Source organism: Prionailurus viverrinus, chromosome F1, assembly GCF_022837055.1.
Source record: "Prionailurus viverrinus isolate Anna chromosome F1, UM_Priviv_1.0, whole genome shotgun sequence".
Lineage (NCBI taxonomy): Eukaryota > Metazoa > Chordata > Mammalia > Carnivora > Felidae > Prionailurus > Prionailurus viverrinus.
Genome location: NC_062577.1, coordinates 61,980,286 through 61,995,433, shown reverse-complemented (window position 1 = coordinate 61,995,433; position 15,148 = coordinate 61,980,286). Strand labels below are relative to the sequence as shown.

General features: G+C 44.5%; 1 protein-coding gene across 4 annotated transcripts in view; it reads right to left on the bottom strand.

Annotated features, from left to right (window-relative positions):
- CD84 (CD84 molecule) overlaps positions 1–15,148 on the bottom strand; it is a 27,686-nt gene extending 12,538 nt beyond the window's left edge. For all 4 annotated transcript variants that reach the window (XM_047840489.1, XM_047840490.1, XM_047840488.1 and 1 more), the window contains exons 1-2: positions 15,021–15,148; positions 3,295–3,642 (exon numbers count right to left, since the gene is read on the bottom strand). In XM_047840489.1, coding sequence (XP_047696445.1) covers positions 3,295–3,642; positions 15,021–15,087 — 415 coding nt within the window. In that variant the 5' untranslated portion in view covers positions 15,088–15,148. The remainder of the gene's footprint in view (positions 1–3,294; positions 3,643–15,020) is intronic.

The following is a 15,148-nucleotide window of genomic DNA, read 5'->3' as shown; positions in this document are numbered from 1 at the left end:
CCTTCCAAAGATCGAGTGGGTAAAACTAAACATAAAAAGATGAAAACAAACGTCTTGAAATTGAACACCCTCTTTAGTTTCCCAACCAAAGTTCTTGAATGAACCAGATATTTTCTAAAGTGTCCACGGCAGGGTGCGGTTCTTTGACTGTGTTACGCGTGCCCAATCCAGAGCCTCCTCCGTCTAGGAAGCCCTTCATAATTAGAATTTAAAATAAGGACTAAGGATTAAAAAGTTAGTAATGACTAGTCATTATGCATCAACTGTAAGGCATGGGCTATACTAGGAGCTCTCTCATTTAATCACACCTGTTATAAGCTACATTCTACAGATGAGCACATGGAAGCCCAGAGAGGGTAAACAACTTGGCTGAAGTCACACAACTGGCAAGAGATCCAATGTCAGCATTGATGCCCTTTCCACTATGCCTTCCATCCGGATACAACCTGAGTCAATCATGCTGTATGAATTGAGCACTTACAATTGTCTGCCACTGTGTTGGGATCTGGGATTTATTATGCGTCATTCATTCTTTCATTGAACACATATTTCTGAAGCACCCACCATGTGCCTGACAGGGTAGGTGCTAGGGATACAGGGATGGACTTCATATACAAAGTCCCCGCCTTTATGGAACTTGAATTCGGTGGCTTAACTATATACCTGAATGGTATCTATCTATCACAGTGTGGCTTAGCCACATGTCTGTGTTCTTCTGCCGTGAGCAGGTGGATGGTGAAATCCTTGAGACATGGCTCAAGGATGATGCATGCTAGAAATTACGGCTGCTCAATAGAAACAAAACTATTGTAATTCACTGTAAAAGGGAATCACTTTTGTAATTAAAATGTTTCTAACAGTCACATTAATAGTGAAAATGAATTATATTAATTTTAGTAACGTATTTTCCTTAACCTAATATAGCCGAAATGTTATCTTAACTGCTAACCAACATAAAAATTATTAAAAAAATTTTTTTTTCAACGTTTATTTATTTTTGGGACAGAGAGAGACAGAGCATGAACGGGGGAGGGGTAGAGAGAGAGGGAGACACAGAATCGGAAACAGGCTCCAGGCTCTGAGCCATCAGCCCAGAGCCCGACGTGGGGCTCGAACTCACGGGCCGCGAGATCGTGACCTGGCTGAAGTCGGCCGCTTAACCGACTGCGCCACCCAGGGGCCCCCAACATAAAAATTATTAATGAGGTATCTTAGCTTCTTTTTTTGGTGCTGAGACTTTGAAATCTGGTGTGCCTTTTACACTTATAGTACATCTCACTTTGGGCTCACCACATTTCAAATACTCAAGAGTCACATGTACCACACCAAGAGTGAACCCTGATGTAAACTTTGGACTTTGGGTGGTGATGGTGACTTTATGTACATTTTCACTGTAACAAATGCACCGCTGGCGGGGATGCTGATCATGGGGGAGGTAATGTGTGTGTGCCAGGGGTGGGGGGTGGGGAAGTGTGTGCCGGGAGGGCAAGGTGCGTATGGGAGCTCCCTGTACTTCCTACTCAGCTCTTCTCTGAACCTTAAACTTCTCTAAAAATAGAGCTATTTAAAAGAGAGAAGAAAGTTCTGGAGACGCTAATGGCGGTGGTTGTACAGCACTGTGAATGTAGGTAATGTTACTGAACAGTACACTTAAAAATGGTTAAAATATTAAATGTTACGTATATTTTATCAAAATAAATTTTTTTAATGTTTATTTATTTTTGAGAGCGAGTGAGAGCCAGAGCCAGCGGGGGAAGGGCAGAGAGAGAGGGAGACAGAATCCGAAGCAGGGAGACAGAATCCGAAACGTGAACTTGGGAGCCCTGAGATCACGACCTGAGCCGAAGTTGGACGCTTAACCGACTGAGCCACCCAGGCGCCCCATGTCACAATAAACATTTTTTAAAGAAAAATGGATTTACCATATGCTTTCATTCTTGGGCATTTATCCCAGAGAAACACAAACTTGTTTCATGCAGAAACTTGTACGTGAATGTGCATGGCCGTTGTGTTCGTAATCGCTCCAAAGTGGAATCAACTAAAATGTCCCTTGATCGATGGAATGGTGAACCAACCTAGTACATCCATACAATGGAATACTATCCACCAATAAACAGATATAAACTATTGAGGCCTGCAATAATTAGGATGACTCAGAAGTACATTATGCTGAGCGAAAAAACAACCAATCTCAAAAGCACACATGCCACACGAGGTCCATCTCTGTAATATTCGTGAAATAACAGAAGGATAGATAGGAGGAAGGGACGGGCATCTCCCAGGAGTTGGGGAGGGATGACCAGGAAGGACTGAGGGAGTCTTGTCGCCATGGTACAGTTAAGTACCTTCACTGTGATAGCGGTTGCCCGGTGCAAGCTACGCGTATACTCACACGTGAACAGGCTCCATAGACGTACATTGTCAGCTTCCTGGTTTTGATATCGTATCACAATTGCGTCAGATGTTACCACTGGAAGAGGCTGGGTGAAGGGCACACAGAACCTTCCGGTACAGTTCCTTACACCTCGCAATGCATCTACACTTATTTTAAAATAAAAAGTGCGTGTTTTGTTTTTTTTTTTAAAGTACTTTCCAGCATTTGACTTCGGTTCAGGTCACGATCTCACGGCTCATGAGTTTGAGCCTCACATTGGGCTTGCTGCCGTCAGCACAGAGCCTGCTTAGGATCCTCTGTCCCCCTCTCTCTCTGCCCCTCCCCCACGTCAAAAATAAGCATTAAAAAGAAGTTACAATGACCTATGAAGACCAAAAGGTGGGGCTCCTGGGGGGCTCAGTCGGTTGAGCGTCCGACTCTGGCTGAGGTCATGATCTCACGGTCTGTGAGTTTGAGCCCCGCGTCGGGGTCTGTGCTGATGGCTCGGAGCCTGGAGACTCCTTTGGATTCTGTGTCTCCTTCTCTCTCTGCACCCACCCCTCCACTCTCTGTCTCTGTCTTTCTCTCTCTCAAAAATAAATAAACACTTTTAAAAAAGAAAAAAAAGAGTACTTTCCATGCCCTATCTCCCTTGATCCTCTCAGTGACTGTGGGAAGTGAATAGTATGATTAGTCACATTTTATAGGAAAGAAAAATCAGGCCCATGGGACACACCGCTGATTGAAGATTCCGTGGCTAGAAACAAGAAAAGGCACCTCCTCTTTGTTAGCATTGATGTGTTTATACAAGCATGTACAAGGGCAAAAAGATTTAGGGAAGCCAATTGTCAGAAATGAAGGCCTTTTATAGACAGCAAATTTGCAAAACAAAACAAGCCCCCTGGGCTCCCGCAACTTACGATAGACTTGCAGGTTGTAGCGCCTGGTGGTTGTGACTGTCGTTTCAGCCATCTTCAGATTTATGTCAGCCCTGTAGATGCCCGAATCTTCCACCCCCAGATTACTGATCTCCAGGTTGTAGTTCTGGCGGGAGACATTTATTCGGTCATTGTAATGTTGGTGGGTCACAGTGACTTTGGGTGCTGTTCCTGGGTCTCCTGGCGTGACGAAAGCAACAGACGTCTCAGAATTCCAAGCGATGTTGATAACTTGCTGCGGTTGTTGGATGTTTAGGGGGAAAGTGACCGACTCCCCCAGGATCCCAGTCACCGGCAGGATGTCTGTGTCACTCCCAGCTGCTTCCAGACCTGGGGACATACAAAGAAAACCATAGCCATCTGACTGTACCTTTGGGAATTCCCTATCTCCCCAGACTTGAGCCTCCCTGAGGATCCGCCCCAGATACAGCTCATCCAGCTTCTGGAAGTTTTTCTTCCTTTTTTTTTTTTTTTTTTTTTTTTTTTTTAGATATTCTACTCTGCATATAATGTTATGATGGCTAAATTGGCTAAAGGGTTCTCATTCAAAAACTAAGTTTCCAGTGAGTTTCAAGGGATCTAGTTCATCAGAAACGTTTGTCTAGACTTACAGACCCACATCTCTAAGAGATTTGAGGGATGACGACCATAAACCTCCAGAAGGTTCGAGAATTAAACGTCTTTCTTTCCCCAGATCATATTGCCAAGGACGGAAGAGGCGACACAGAGCCTGGCTGCTGTGGTCTCTGCAAAAAGAAAGTTACATTTATGCCTTTATTCTGGGAAGATACTGGCAGAGAGCGCTTTAGAGGCTCTGGAGTAAATATTCCCCAGGCTGGTGATAGGGGGAGGTCTTTTTTGTTCACTTCTAAATCTCCAGTCTCTGGAAGAGTCCATGACATGTAGTGGGTGCTTAGAAAATATTCGTGGAATGAATTAATAAATGGAATTCACCTCTGTGTTGCCTGGAATCTCTGGGAACCACTTCTGAAGTAAGCAAAATTCATTTATTCATTCATACATTTGTGAACGAATGCATGTATTTATTCAAAGTCAGCTTTATTCTAGATACTACAGCAGGTATTCATTAATTACATTTACTATACCCATGTTTGCTGACCATAATGTAAGGAGCTGGGGGATACAGTGGCGAGTAAAAATTGATAAAGTTCCTGTTCTTTTTTACAGTTAAAGGAAGAGATCAGTGTTGATCAGAGACCCACAGATGCTCAGATACAAAATATTTAGTGGGCTCTCGAACAATACAGATTTGAGCTGTGAGGCTCCGCTTATACATCCATTCTTTCCATAAATGCAGTCCAGTCCTGTTGATGTATTTTCTCTTCGTTATGATTTTCCTTGTTGTCTTTTTATTTTAGAGAAAGAGATCATGAGCTGGGGAGAGAGGCAGAGGGAGAGAGAGAGAGAGAGAGAATCGGGACTCGATCCCACGACCCTGGGATCATGACTTGAGCCGGAATCAAGAGTTGGACGCTCAACCAGTGGGGCTGCCCAGGCGCCCCAACCTTGAAATTCTTAATATGATTTGAACAAGGGCGTGGATGTCTCCAGGTTGCACTGGGTTCTGCACGTGGGGCCAGATATCCCATGGCCTTTTTAAAGTCAAGCCCTCGCACCCAAGTGCTCGTCTGGTCTGTAGATTCCAGTTACATGTGAGAACAGGATGTGGTTTCTCTCTTCCAACCCCAGGAGTGTGGAGGCAGTTTGTGAAGACGAGCCAGGGCTAGAGTTCATGGTAATTGTGCCACCACAGAGCGGAGGGTGTGTGATGCTGTTTTTCAAGCACGATTTCGCCCCCAGAGCAAGTTGCTCCGGAAGTGATGCCGGTGTATCATATGGTGATGAGGCAGGCGCACGGGTAGGTAGGTGGAGCTGGTGAGGACCCCAGGCTCGCTAAGGAAAGGCCCAGGGCTCACACACGCACCCGACGCGGCCTCTGCCACCTTCAGACCCTCCAGCTGTGGTCTCAGAGAGGTGGCCACCGCACACCGCATGGAGTGGAAAGATAAGGAGGCTGAAGATGTAGGCGCTGGCCCTGCAGCTTATCAGCCGGACAACCTTCACAAAGTCACAAAACCTTTCTGGGTCTCGGTTGCTTCCTCCATAGAATGGAAATAATAACCCTAGAACCTGTGCTACCTAATTAGCGATCAGCAAACCAGATCACAGACACACAGATACACATAACTCTCCTTTGAAAAATGAGGTAGTAAATGGTAAATTCAAGTGAATGGGAGAGACAGTAATTACAGTAGGAATCTAAAGAAGGGAGAGATCACTGAGCTACAGAGGTTAGGGAAAACCTTTTAGAGAAAGCAGAATTTGAGGAGGACCTTGAAAGAGGGAATAGAATTTTACTGCATAAAAAGGGGAAGGGTGGGTGTATCAGGTCTTTGGGCCCTGAATAAAAGTTCTGAAGCAGAAAAACATGCGTGTGGGTTGCATGAATATGGATTTGCATAACGGAGTAGAAAGAGATAAGGTGGAGATATATATCTGGTTTAGATATGAGGCAGCTTATACCACAGAGGGGAACTATTAAAGTTTTTGAGAATGAAGATTAAAATGATATTTTTGCGTCCTGGTACTACAGTAATGATGTGTAGGAAGAATAAGAGGAAAGAGAAGCTGGGCTTGAGAGACCCTCCTGGAGGCCATTGTAGCCATCTGCACATGAACCTGAGAGTGAAAATGCGAATGGAAAGGAAGTGCGGAATTTGAGAGATAACGCAAAGAAAGGCAAGGAATAAGGAGGAATCTGAGAGAATTCAACCGCTCAACAATATGTTTGTGGGCATCTACTTTGTGTCGGTGAAAACTGATAGATACTGGAACGCTAAGTTTGTGCTGGAAAAAAGTCCAAAGGAGAAAACAGATTTAGTGTCAGAAGTATTGAATTTGAGATGATGGTGGACCATCTCAGTAAGTAGTTGGAAGGATGGAAGGTAAGGAAGGAGAATGGGCTCAAAGTATTGCCTGGGGACTATGGCAGAATCTGCCCATCATTTCCAATATGTGTTCTCTCCCTCATTCTTAGCAAGAGAATGCCTCATTTTTAGCAGGGGATATGGCCACTCAGGATAAAGATTACATTGCCCGGTGCTCTGCTAGCTAACTTTGGTCATATGACTAAGTTCAGGTCAAGGGGATGAGAGTGGAAGTGTCGTATACGACTTCTGTGTCTTTAAGAAGAGGGCGTTTTGCTCTCTCCATCTCTTCCTTGCTTCTTGCAGGCTGGGATGTTATGACAGCCAGATCTTAGACACACATTTTGTATCAAGAAGAGGAAGCCAAGTGCTGAGGACAGTGGATCAGGAAGGCTGAAAAAGTATCCCTCACAACTTTGTCAACTATTCAGTCAATGGAACTGCCAGCTCCAGACTTTTTCATATGAGCAAGAAATAAACTTCTTTCTTTAAGCCGCCCTTCTTTTTGAGAACTGTCACTTGCCATTAAACTGAAATCTATGTGGTTTGGGAATCATCCGCAAAGAGGAAGGGATGGAAGGAGAGGTGAGCCACTCAGGAAGAGTAAGGCTGAAGCCCAAGGTTGCTTTGTGAACAGTGCTCACAGCCATAGAGGAGGCACTACCAAAAAAACCTAAATAGACCAAGTGGCAAGAGAGGCACCAATACTGGACAGTATCATGGAACCCGAGAGGAGAAAGAGTCTCAAGAACAGATGTTTAGTGATTCAGAGTGTTCAAGTGGAATAAAGACTGAAAATAGACCTTGGGTTTGTCCATTAGCAGGTTGTTGATGGCCTTTAAGAATGTAGTGCAAGTAAGATGATTCAACTGGAGGCCAGAGTCTAGAGGACTGAGAATAGAATAAGTGGTAAAAAGTGGAAAATCCTGATCATGAAAGAAAGGGGATAAAATAGAATGGTAGCTACAGAATTAGGTAAAACTAATTTATTTGATTTTGTCTTAAAATAGAAGAGGTGTCTACATGTATATGGTCAATTAATTTCGGACAAAGAAACCAAGGACATATAATAGAGACGGGACAATCTCCTCAATAAATGATGCTGGGAAAACTGAACAGCCACACACAAAAGAATGAAACTGGACCACCATTTTATACCATAAAGATGAACTCAAAATGGATCGAAGTCTTGGATGTAAGACCTGAAACCATAAAACCTAGAAGGCAACATACATGGCAAGTTCCTTGAAATCAGCCTGAGTGATGTATTTGTGAATGCGACACCAAAGGCAAAGGAAACAAAAGGGAAAATAAACAAATGGAACTACCTAGAATTAAAAAGCTGCTGCACAGTGAAGGAAACCATCATCAAAACACAAGGGAAACCCACTAATGCAAGAAGATATTTACAAATCATATATCTCATAGGGGGTTAATGTCTAGTATATATAAAGAACTCATACAACTCAACAATGAAAAAAACAAACAACCTGACTAGAAAATGGTCAGAGAATCTGAATAGACACTTTTCCAAAGAAGACATAGATGGCCATAGGTACGTGAAAAGATGTTCAACATCACCAATCATCAGGGAAGAGCAAATCAAAACCACAGCTATTAGAATGGCTATTATCAAAAAGACAAGAAATAACACGTGCTGAAGAGGAAGAGGAGAGAAGGGAACCCTCATACACTGTTGGTGGGAATGTAGACTGGTGCAGCCTCTATGGAAAACAGTATGGGGATTCCTCAAGAAATTAAGAATGGGAATTACCATATGGTCCAGCTATTCCACTTCTGGGTATTTAGCTGAAGAATACGAAAATGCTAATTCAAACAAGATATATGCACCCCTCTGTTCATTGCAGCATTATTTACAATAGCCAACATAGGGAAATAATCTAATTGTCCATCAATGGATATGAATGGTGATGGATTACTACCCAGCCATAAACAAGAATGAAATCTTGCCGTCTGCAATGGATGGACCTTGAGGGTATTATGCTAAGTGAAGTAAGTCAGAGAAAGACCAATACTGTATGGCTGCACTCGTATATTAAATCTAAAAAAAAAAAAAAAAAACCCAACAACAACTAAACAAATACTACAAAAACAAACTCATTGATATAGAGAACAGATTGATGGTTCCCATAAAGGGTTGGAGGGTGGGCAAAATGGGTGAAGGTCAACGACACGGTGATGGACAGTAACTAGAGTTCTGGTGGTGATACTTTGTAGTGTATACAGATGTCAAATCATAGTGTTGTACCCTTGGAACTTATATAATGCTATATACCAATTTTATCTAAAAAAAAAAAAAAGACAGAAGAGAAGAGATCAGTTGGGGTAGGTGGTAGAGAAGAAGATGACAAAGAGTCTTCACATAAAGAAGATTTCCCCGCTCGGCCCCACTCTAGGTTGGGTGTTCCTTCCTACTCATGGGCTCTCTGAAGCTCTGTGTTTTCCCTTCACGGTATGTGTGCCCTGTTATGTGGCAGTCGTGAACCTGTGTGTGTTTCTGGATGCTGTGAATGACCTGAGTGCAGGGACTTTACCCTCAAATCCCCAGACCCGGGACAGTGCAGAGACACAGACCGCTAACACTTGCCGTTGAACAAAAGGCAGAATGGAAATGGTGGGCAGTGGAAACGCAGAGGTTTTCAATCAGAGGAGGGTCATGTCTTAGTGTGGAAAAAGGAGACGATACCTGAAAGGGCGGGGCATTTCGTACATTGTTGTAGGTGTGGGGGTAGAAGAGAGGCCGCTTGGGGGGGGGGGTGGACGGAACGCAGGTTTGAGCCAGGTGGGGCTGTATTCAAGTTCAATCCCTGACATTTACTGAGACCCTTATCGTTTGCTACAAGATGGGATGTAAAAACACCCACCTCACAGAATTGTTTGGGGGGCACCCACAGGTGCTTAATACATAGCAGACATTTTGGAGTAGAGAGGATAAAAGAGAAGATAGCCACGCTCCATAGCCTGCATCTCTTTAGAAATGTAGAAGGTATGGCCACCTGCTAAGAGGAAAGAGGGGAGGGCGGGTCTAGCTAAATGTAAAGATTGGGAGCACGGGTGTTGAATCCAGTCTATCTGAACCTAGCTGTGCTATGTTGAGAAAATTACTGAAATTCTCTTAGTTGCCTTACCTCTAAAATGTGGATAATTATTTTAAAAAATCTTTTAATGTTTATTTATTTTTGAGAGAGAGAGAGAGACAGAGTGCGAGCAGGGGAGGGGCAGAGAGAGTGGGGGACACAGAATCCGAAGCAGGCTCCAGGCTCCGGGCTGTCAGCACAGAGTCCGGCGCAGGGCTTGAACTCACGAACCGTGAGGGCATGAACTGAGTTGAAGTCGGACCACCCGGGCACCCCTAAAATGTGGATAATTATTAAATGCAATTGCGAAGATGTGTACTCTGCTTAATGCCTGGGACACATAAATGGTAGTTGCCATTATTATTTCGATGAATGTAAAAATGTTGAGGAAGTGTTACTATAAGGAACATCCTAGAGAGTCGGTAACACATTGATTAAAAGGATAAAGGGGGGGTGCCTGGGTGGCGCAGTCGGTTGAGCGTCCGACTTCAGCCAGGTCACGATCTCGCGGTCCGTGAGTTTGAGCCCCGCGTCGGGCTCTGGGCTGATGGCTCAGAGCCTGGAGCCTGTTTCCGATTCTGTGTCTCCCTCTCTCTCTGCCCCTCCCCCGTTCATGCTCTGTCTCTCTCTGTCCCAAAAATAAATAAACGTTGAAAAAAAAATTAAAAAAAAAAAAAAAAAGGATAAAGGGGTTGCTGACCAGCCTTGGGAGGCCAGTGAAGAAGAGGTGACCCGTATTTACAACATCTCTCGATGAGGGTGACTTCCTGACTTCCTACACCAGACCACAGAAGGGAGGGGAGAGCATAGCAATACTACAGGAGAAGCAAAGGCAAGAAAAGGCTGGAACCCTGGGGTGTGGGCTTGGGGGTCCCCTTAGCGAAGAAAAACCAGACTGCCTGAGCCTGGACAGCCATGAGACCCTGGGAAAGTTAGCAACCTCTCTGTGCCCCAGTTTTATCAGCTTTAAAATGAAGCGACTAGTGGCACTTACCCCGTAGATGTGTTACAAGGGTTAAATGAGTTAATGTTTGGAAATTTCTTAGAACAATGCCTGGCATATAGTAGGCACTCGTATGCGTTTGTTATATCAAATAAAGAGCTGTGGTTACAGGGATGAAAATAACACCCCAGGCAACTCCAAAGGGACAAGGAGACACGTTGGAGAAGGCCAGCACAGAGCTGCCACCGAGAGCAGCAATGAGGAAGAGTGTGCTGTTGCCTAACGCCCATCTGCGTGCCCTGGCATCTCCAGGATCCTTCAAATAAGCATTTCTTGGGCTTTTTTGGGCTCTAACTAACCATCCCCTCCTCTCCTCCCACCCACTGCCTCTCCTAGATCACTAAGTCGGGGGAGAACCTCCCCCCCCCCCGATTTTGCAGCCCCGGAAGGGGGGCTGGAGGTGCCTGCGCCCTACAGCCCCCCGAAGAGAGTGCGCTCCAGCAGATTACACTGAGTGAAGGGAAGCAGAGACCAGAGAGGAAGCAAAGGGTTGAGCAGCCAGTTTTGTGTCATTCTCCATGAGGGTGGCAGGTCCTCGGTCACGAGGCTTTAAGAAAAGGAACCGACACCCCCACACGATACTCTACTATTGTCGGCTGGATTCTTTTTACTTTCTTTCATCTTCTTTGAGGTCTGGGTTGACTTGATCCATTTCTTCAAAACAAACAAGCGACAACAAACATGCACACAAATTCTCAAACCCGGGTTGGGATCCTGGCCAACCACTGTTCTATCACCACTTGCCTCTGTGGCGTACAATCAAAAGTTGAGTATAATGAAGAAAATATGGGTGCCTCGTGCCACCAACATCTGTCCCCCAACTGATTGCTCATACCTCTTTCTTTTCCAGCTTCCGCATAGGTAAGCCTAGTAACCCCAGATTTGCAAGTTCATTTGTCTCTAAGGTTCAGGACAGGAAAGATTTGATTTAGGAAACACCTGAATAGCCTGGGTGGCCTAGCACTGAACTTGGAGCTCCTATTGCGAAGACACGTTGGCTGCTTGGTCAGTCACCATGCTGATCTCCAGGCCTGCCTCAGTGCATCGGGCCGCCTCCTCTTAGTTTCGTGTTGGCACACAGACGCAGCTTCCCAGCCTCTATTTGGAAACTGGATTTTTGAGCTGATATCTTGATATCCAGTGTTCCCCATACATATTCTTTTCTTTTCTATAACTGGGCTTCTGCTCTGGAAGCCTTTCTGATTGTGGCAACAACCTGCCCAAACCTCTGTCTAGAACAGAGGCTTTATCTTTATCTCAAAAGTCGCTGTCTACAAGGACTCTGGACTAGTGACCAGTGGGATCTCACAGGACTCTCCAGCCACGAAGTCTTGTGTCTAACCCCCAGGATGATGGTTGGGACTTATCTGTGGACAGATAGATACCCAGTGGGTCCACTCACCTCTTAGACTTCTAACTATCGACTTCGGAAATGCTCCCACTCACTGTGTTATACGTTCGACAGGACATCAAGACCTTGTTGATATGGGACAGCCATGAGACCTTGGGAAAGTTAGCAGCCTCTCTCTTTATTTACTTTGAAGAAGCTAATTTGAGTCAACTCACATCATATGGATATGACTGGTACTTGAACCATGTCTGGATATGGTCATTTCCTTGGATATTCTGCCTCAGTGGCCTGCCTACACTTCTGTTGGTTGTCAAAGACTTGCCCACCAGCCCCATTCTCTGCCTGAATATTCCTGTCTTTGCGGGAATAAATCACCACTCTCCACTGACAAGTCCCAAAATGCAATCACGATCAACAGTGGGGGCAGTATTTTCTTCCGTGTCAGCGTCAAAGTGGGCAAAGGCAGTCTTGTTCAGTGGTTCAGTCTAAAGACTTTGGCGTTCAAATCCTATTTCCTCCACGCTTTGGCTAAACGATCTCTAGTTTTCTGGGTTTCATCTGCAAAGTTGGGGTATGGATAATACTCGTCTCGTATGCTATTGTGGGGATTAAGCTAAATAATACCTATAGACAATGTAGAGCAATGATCCATAAGTGATTCGTTATTACTATTATCGCTGGAGGGCAGGAAAGGCAAGGTGGGCGAGGGGTTGAAGAAACTGAAGCAAGTGTAGAGAAAAGGAAGAATTAAAAGAGCACGAGAAAGAACACAGAGAAGGAAACGGGCATGGAGCAGAAGTGGGGGACTTTTCCGCCTTCTACCCAAGAGGGTGGGCGGCTAGACACGTGCAGAGTCAGTCAGGATCATAGTCACAAGTCATGATGAGAGAGTGGCATTCGAAGCATAAGACTGTGAGTCTTGGTTCTTTGAGAAAAGTTTTCCAACGTGGAAGAGTCATGAGTTTGCCCGCCCAGACTTCTTTTATTTCAGTGATTTCAGAGGAATCTTTTGCATATGTCATTTGCGAGCACCTTCTTCCATTCAGTAGGTTGTGTTTTAGTTTCCTCGACGGTTTCCTTCGCTGTGCAAAAGGCTTTTCTTTTCACGCAGTCCACATAGTTTGTGTTTGGTTTTTGTTGCCTGTGCCTCGGAAGAGGTATCTAGAAAAATGTTGCTACGGCCCATGTTGCAGAATTACAGCCTGTGCTCTCTTCTAGGATTTTTATGGTTTCTTATCACACAGTTAGGACTTTAATCCATTTTGAGTTTATTTTTGTACATGACGCTAGAAAGTGGTCCAGTTTTGTTCTTTTGCATGTGGCTGTCCGGTTTCCCCAGTACCATTCGTTGAAGAGCATTCTTTTTTTTTAATTGCATATTCTTGCCTTCTTTGTTGAACATTAATTGACCATATAATCATTGGTTTATTTCTGGGCTCTCTGTCCTGTGCCATTGATCTATGTGTCTATTTTTGTGCCAGTATCATACTGTCTTGATTACTACAGCTTTGTAGGATAACTCAGGGATTGTGATGCCTCCAGTTCTCTTTCTTTTTCAAGATTGCTCTGTCTATTGGGGGTCTTTTGTGGTTCCGTCTGAATTTTAGGATCATTTATCCTAGTTCTGTGAAACATGCTCTTGGTATTTTGATAGGGATCACAGTAAATCTGCGAGCGCTTCAAAGAGCATCAAGAAATTGAAAACTTGAGGCTCCTGGGCAGCTCGGTCGGTTAAGTGTCCAACTTTGGCTCAGGTCGTGATCTCGCAGTTTGTGGGTTCAAACCCCACGTCAGGCTCTGGGCTGCCAGCTCGGAGCCTGGAGCCCTGCTGAGGAGGCTGTGTCTCCCTCTCTCTCTGCCCTTCCCCGGCTTGCACTCTGTGTCTCTCAAAAATAAATAAACATTAAAAAAAAATTTTTTTTTAAGACGTTGAAAACTTAATGAGAGGAGGCCAGAAAGAGGGTAGCAGAAAGATCTCTGGCTCTGGGATTGGAGGAACCAATGTCCCTTTCAAGCCTTATAAATTTCAGGCTGTGAAACTTTAGGTGCATTGTTTAATCTGATCTTAGCTTATACTTTTTTTGTATGCAACGGGATTAACAATATCTATTCCTGGTAGTGGCGATCTCCATGGAGCTCAGATGAAAGGAGCCACAGTTTTAAATGGTCAAAGGAACCAGAGAGAGCAAAGTGTATTGATTTCTACCTTTTTAGGAAATCCCAACCCACCAGATTCTCTGTGTTCTAACACATGCCAGGAATTTGCTCGTCTATTTTCCCGAGGGGGTAGGAGAGACTATATGTAGATTTAGAAATGTCATCAGGGGTACCTGGATAGTTCAGTCGGTTAAGTGTCTGACTCTTGATTTTGGCTCAGGTCGTGATCTCAGGGTCGTGACATCGAGTCCCGCATTGGGCTCTGCCTTGGATTTCTCTCTCCCCCTACGCCTGCCCTTCCCCTGCTCACACAGGTACACATGTGCACATGAGCTCTCTTTCTCTCTCTCTCTCTCAAAAAAAAAAAAAAATAGAATAATAGAAATGTCGAGCATAGTCAATTTTTATATACAGAAGGCTATTGTTTGAATTTACTGAGAAAATACAGGCAATGACAAGACACTCCCAGAGCTGCGTTAATGTTGCATAGTTTTCTTTGTACTAACAACAACAAATATTCATGTGTCCTTGTAGGTTACTGTTAAGCTGGAGGTAAGAAAAACAGTATTTCGAGTTCTCCATTTCTTTTTTGAGATCTAACTTACTTGCAAAATGGAAATACCAGTCTCTTCCTCATTATTTTAGAGGGTTTTGGAAGACAGAAGCAGAGTAATAATAGTTCTGAATGTGCTTTGAAAACAAAGGGAGCTAAGAGAGATAAAGTGTCCACGATGATAATTACGAGCATGCATTACTCTAACCTGGGGGAGCAAGGACACATCCCCGGGAAGAGCACACCTCTGTCAAAAACCATGCACCAGAATCTAAGGCCAAAAAGAAATGCTTTTAAGTTATTCCAGGTTTTAGATGGCTTTCTGGGTAGGCTTACCAAGTGCTGTCGCTCTGGAGCAGAGGGGTTTGTCTCAAACTGTTGGACACCGGGCACAGATGAAATTCAGAAATATAAACTCTAAAGCTGAAGGACAGTTACGTTTGGATCCTAGGTCTCTCCCCAGCCAGTTGGATACCTTTTGAGACCCAGGGTGTGCGCACTAACATAGACCAAGAGGGCAAGTCAAAGTCTTCCTCAAGGGCGATTTCTCAAACTTAATGGAAGTCTAGGAAGGGCATCAACAAAGGTCAGAACTCACAGGTTTGCAGGCAAAGGAGCAAGGTCCACAGGTAGTGCTGACCCATCTTCTTCCAGCGTGTAATCATATGTGGACAGGAAGGCGTTCCTCCGGCAAAGAGACAGTTTCACGTGAAGTTCCCTTGCTCG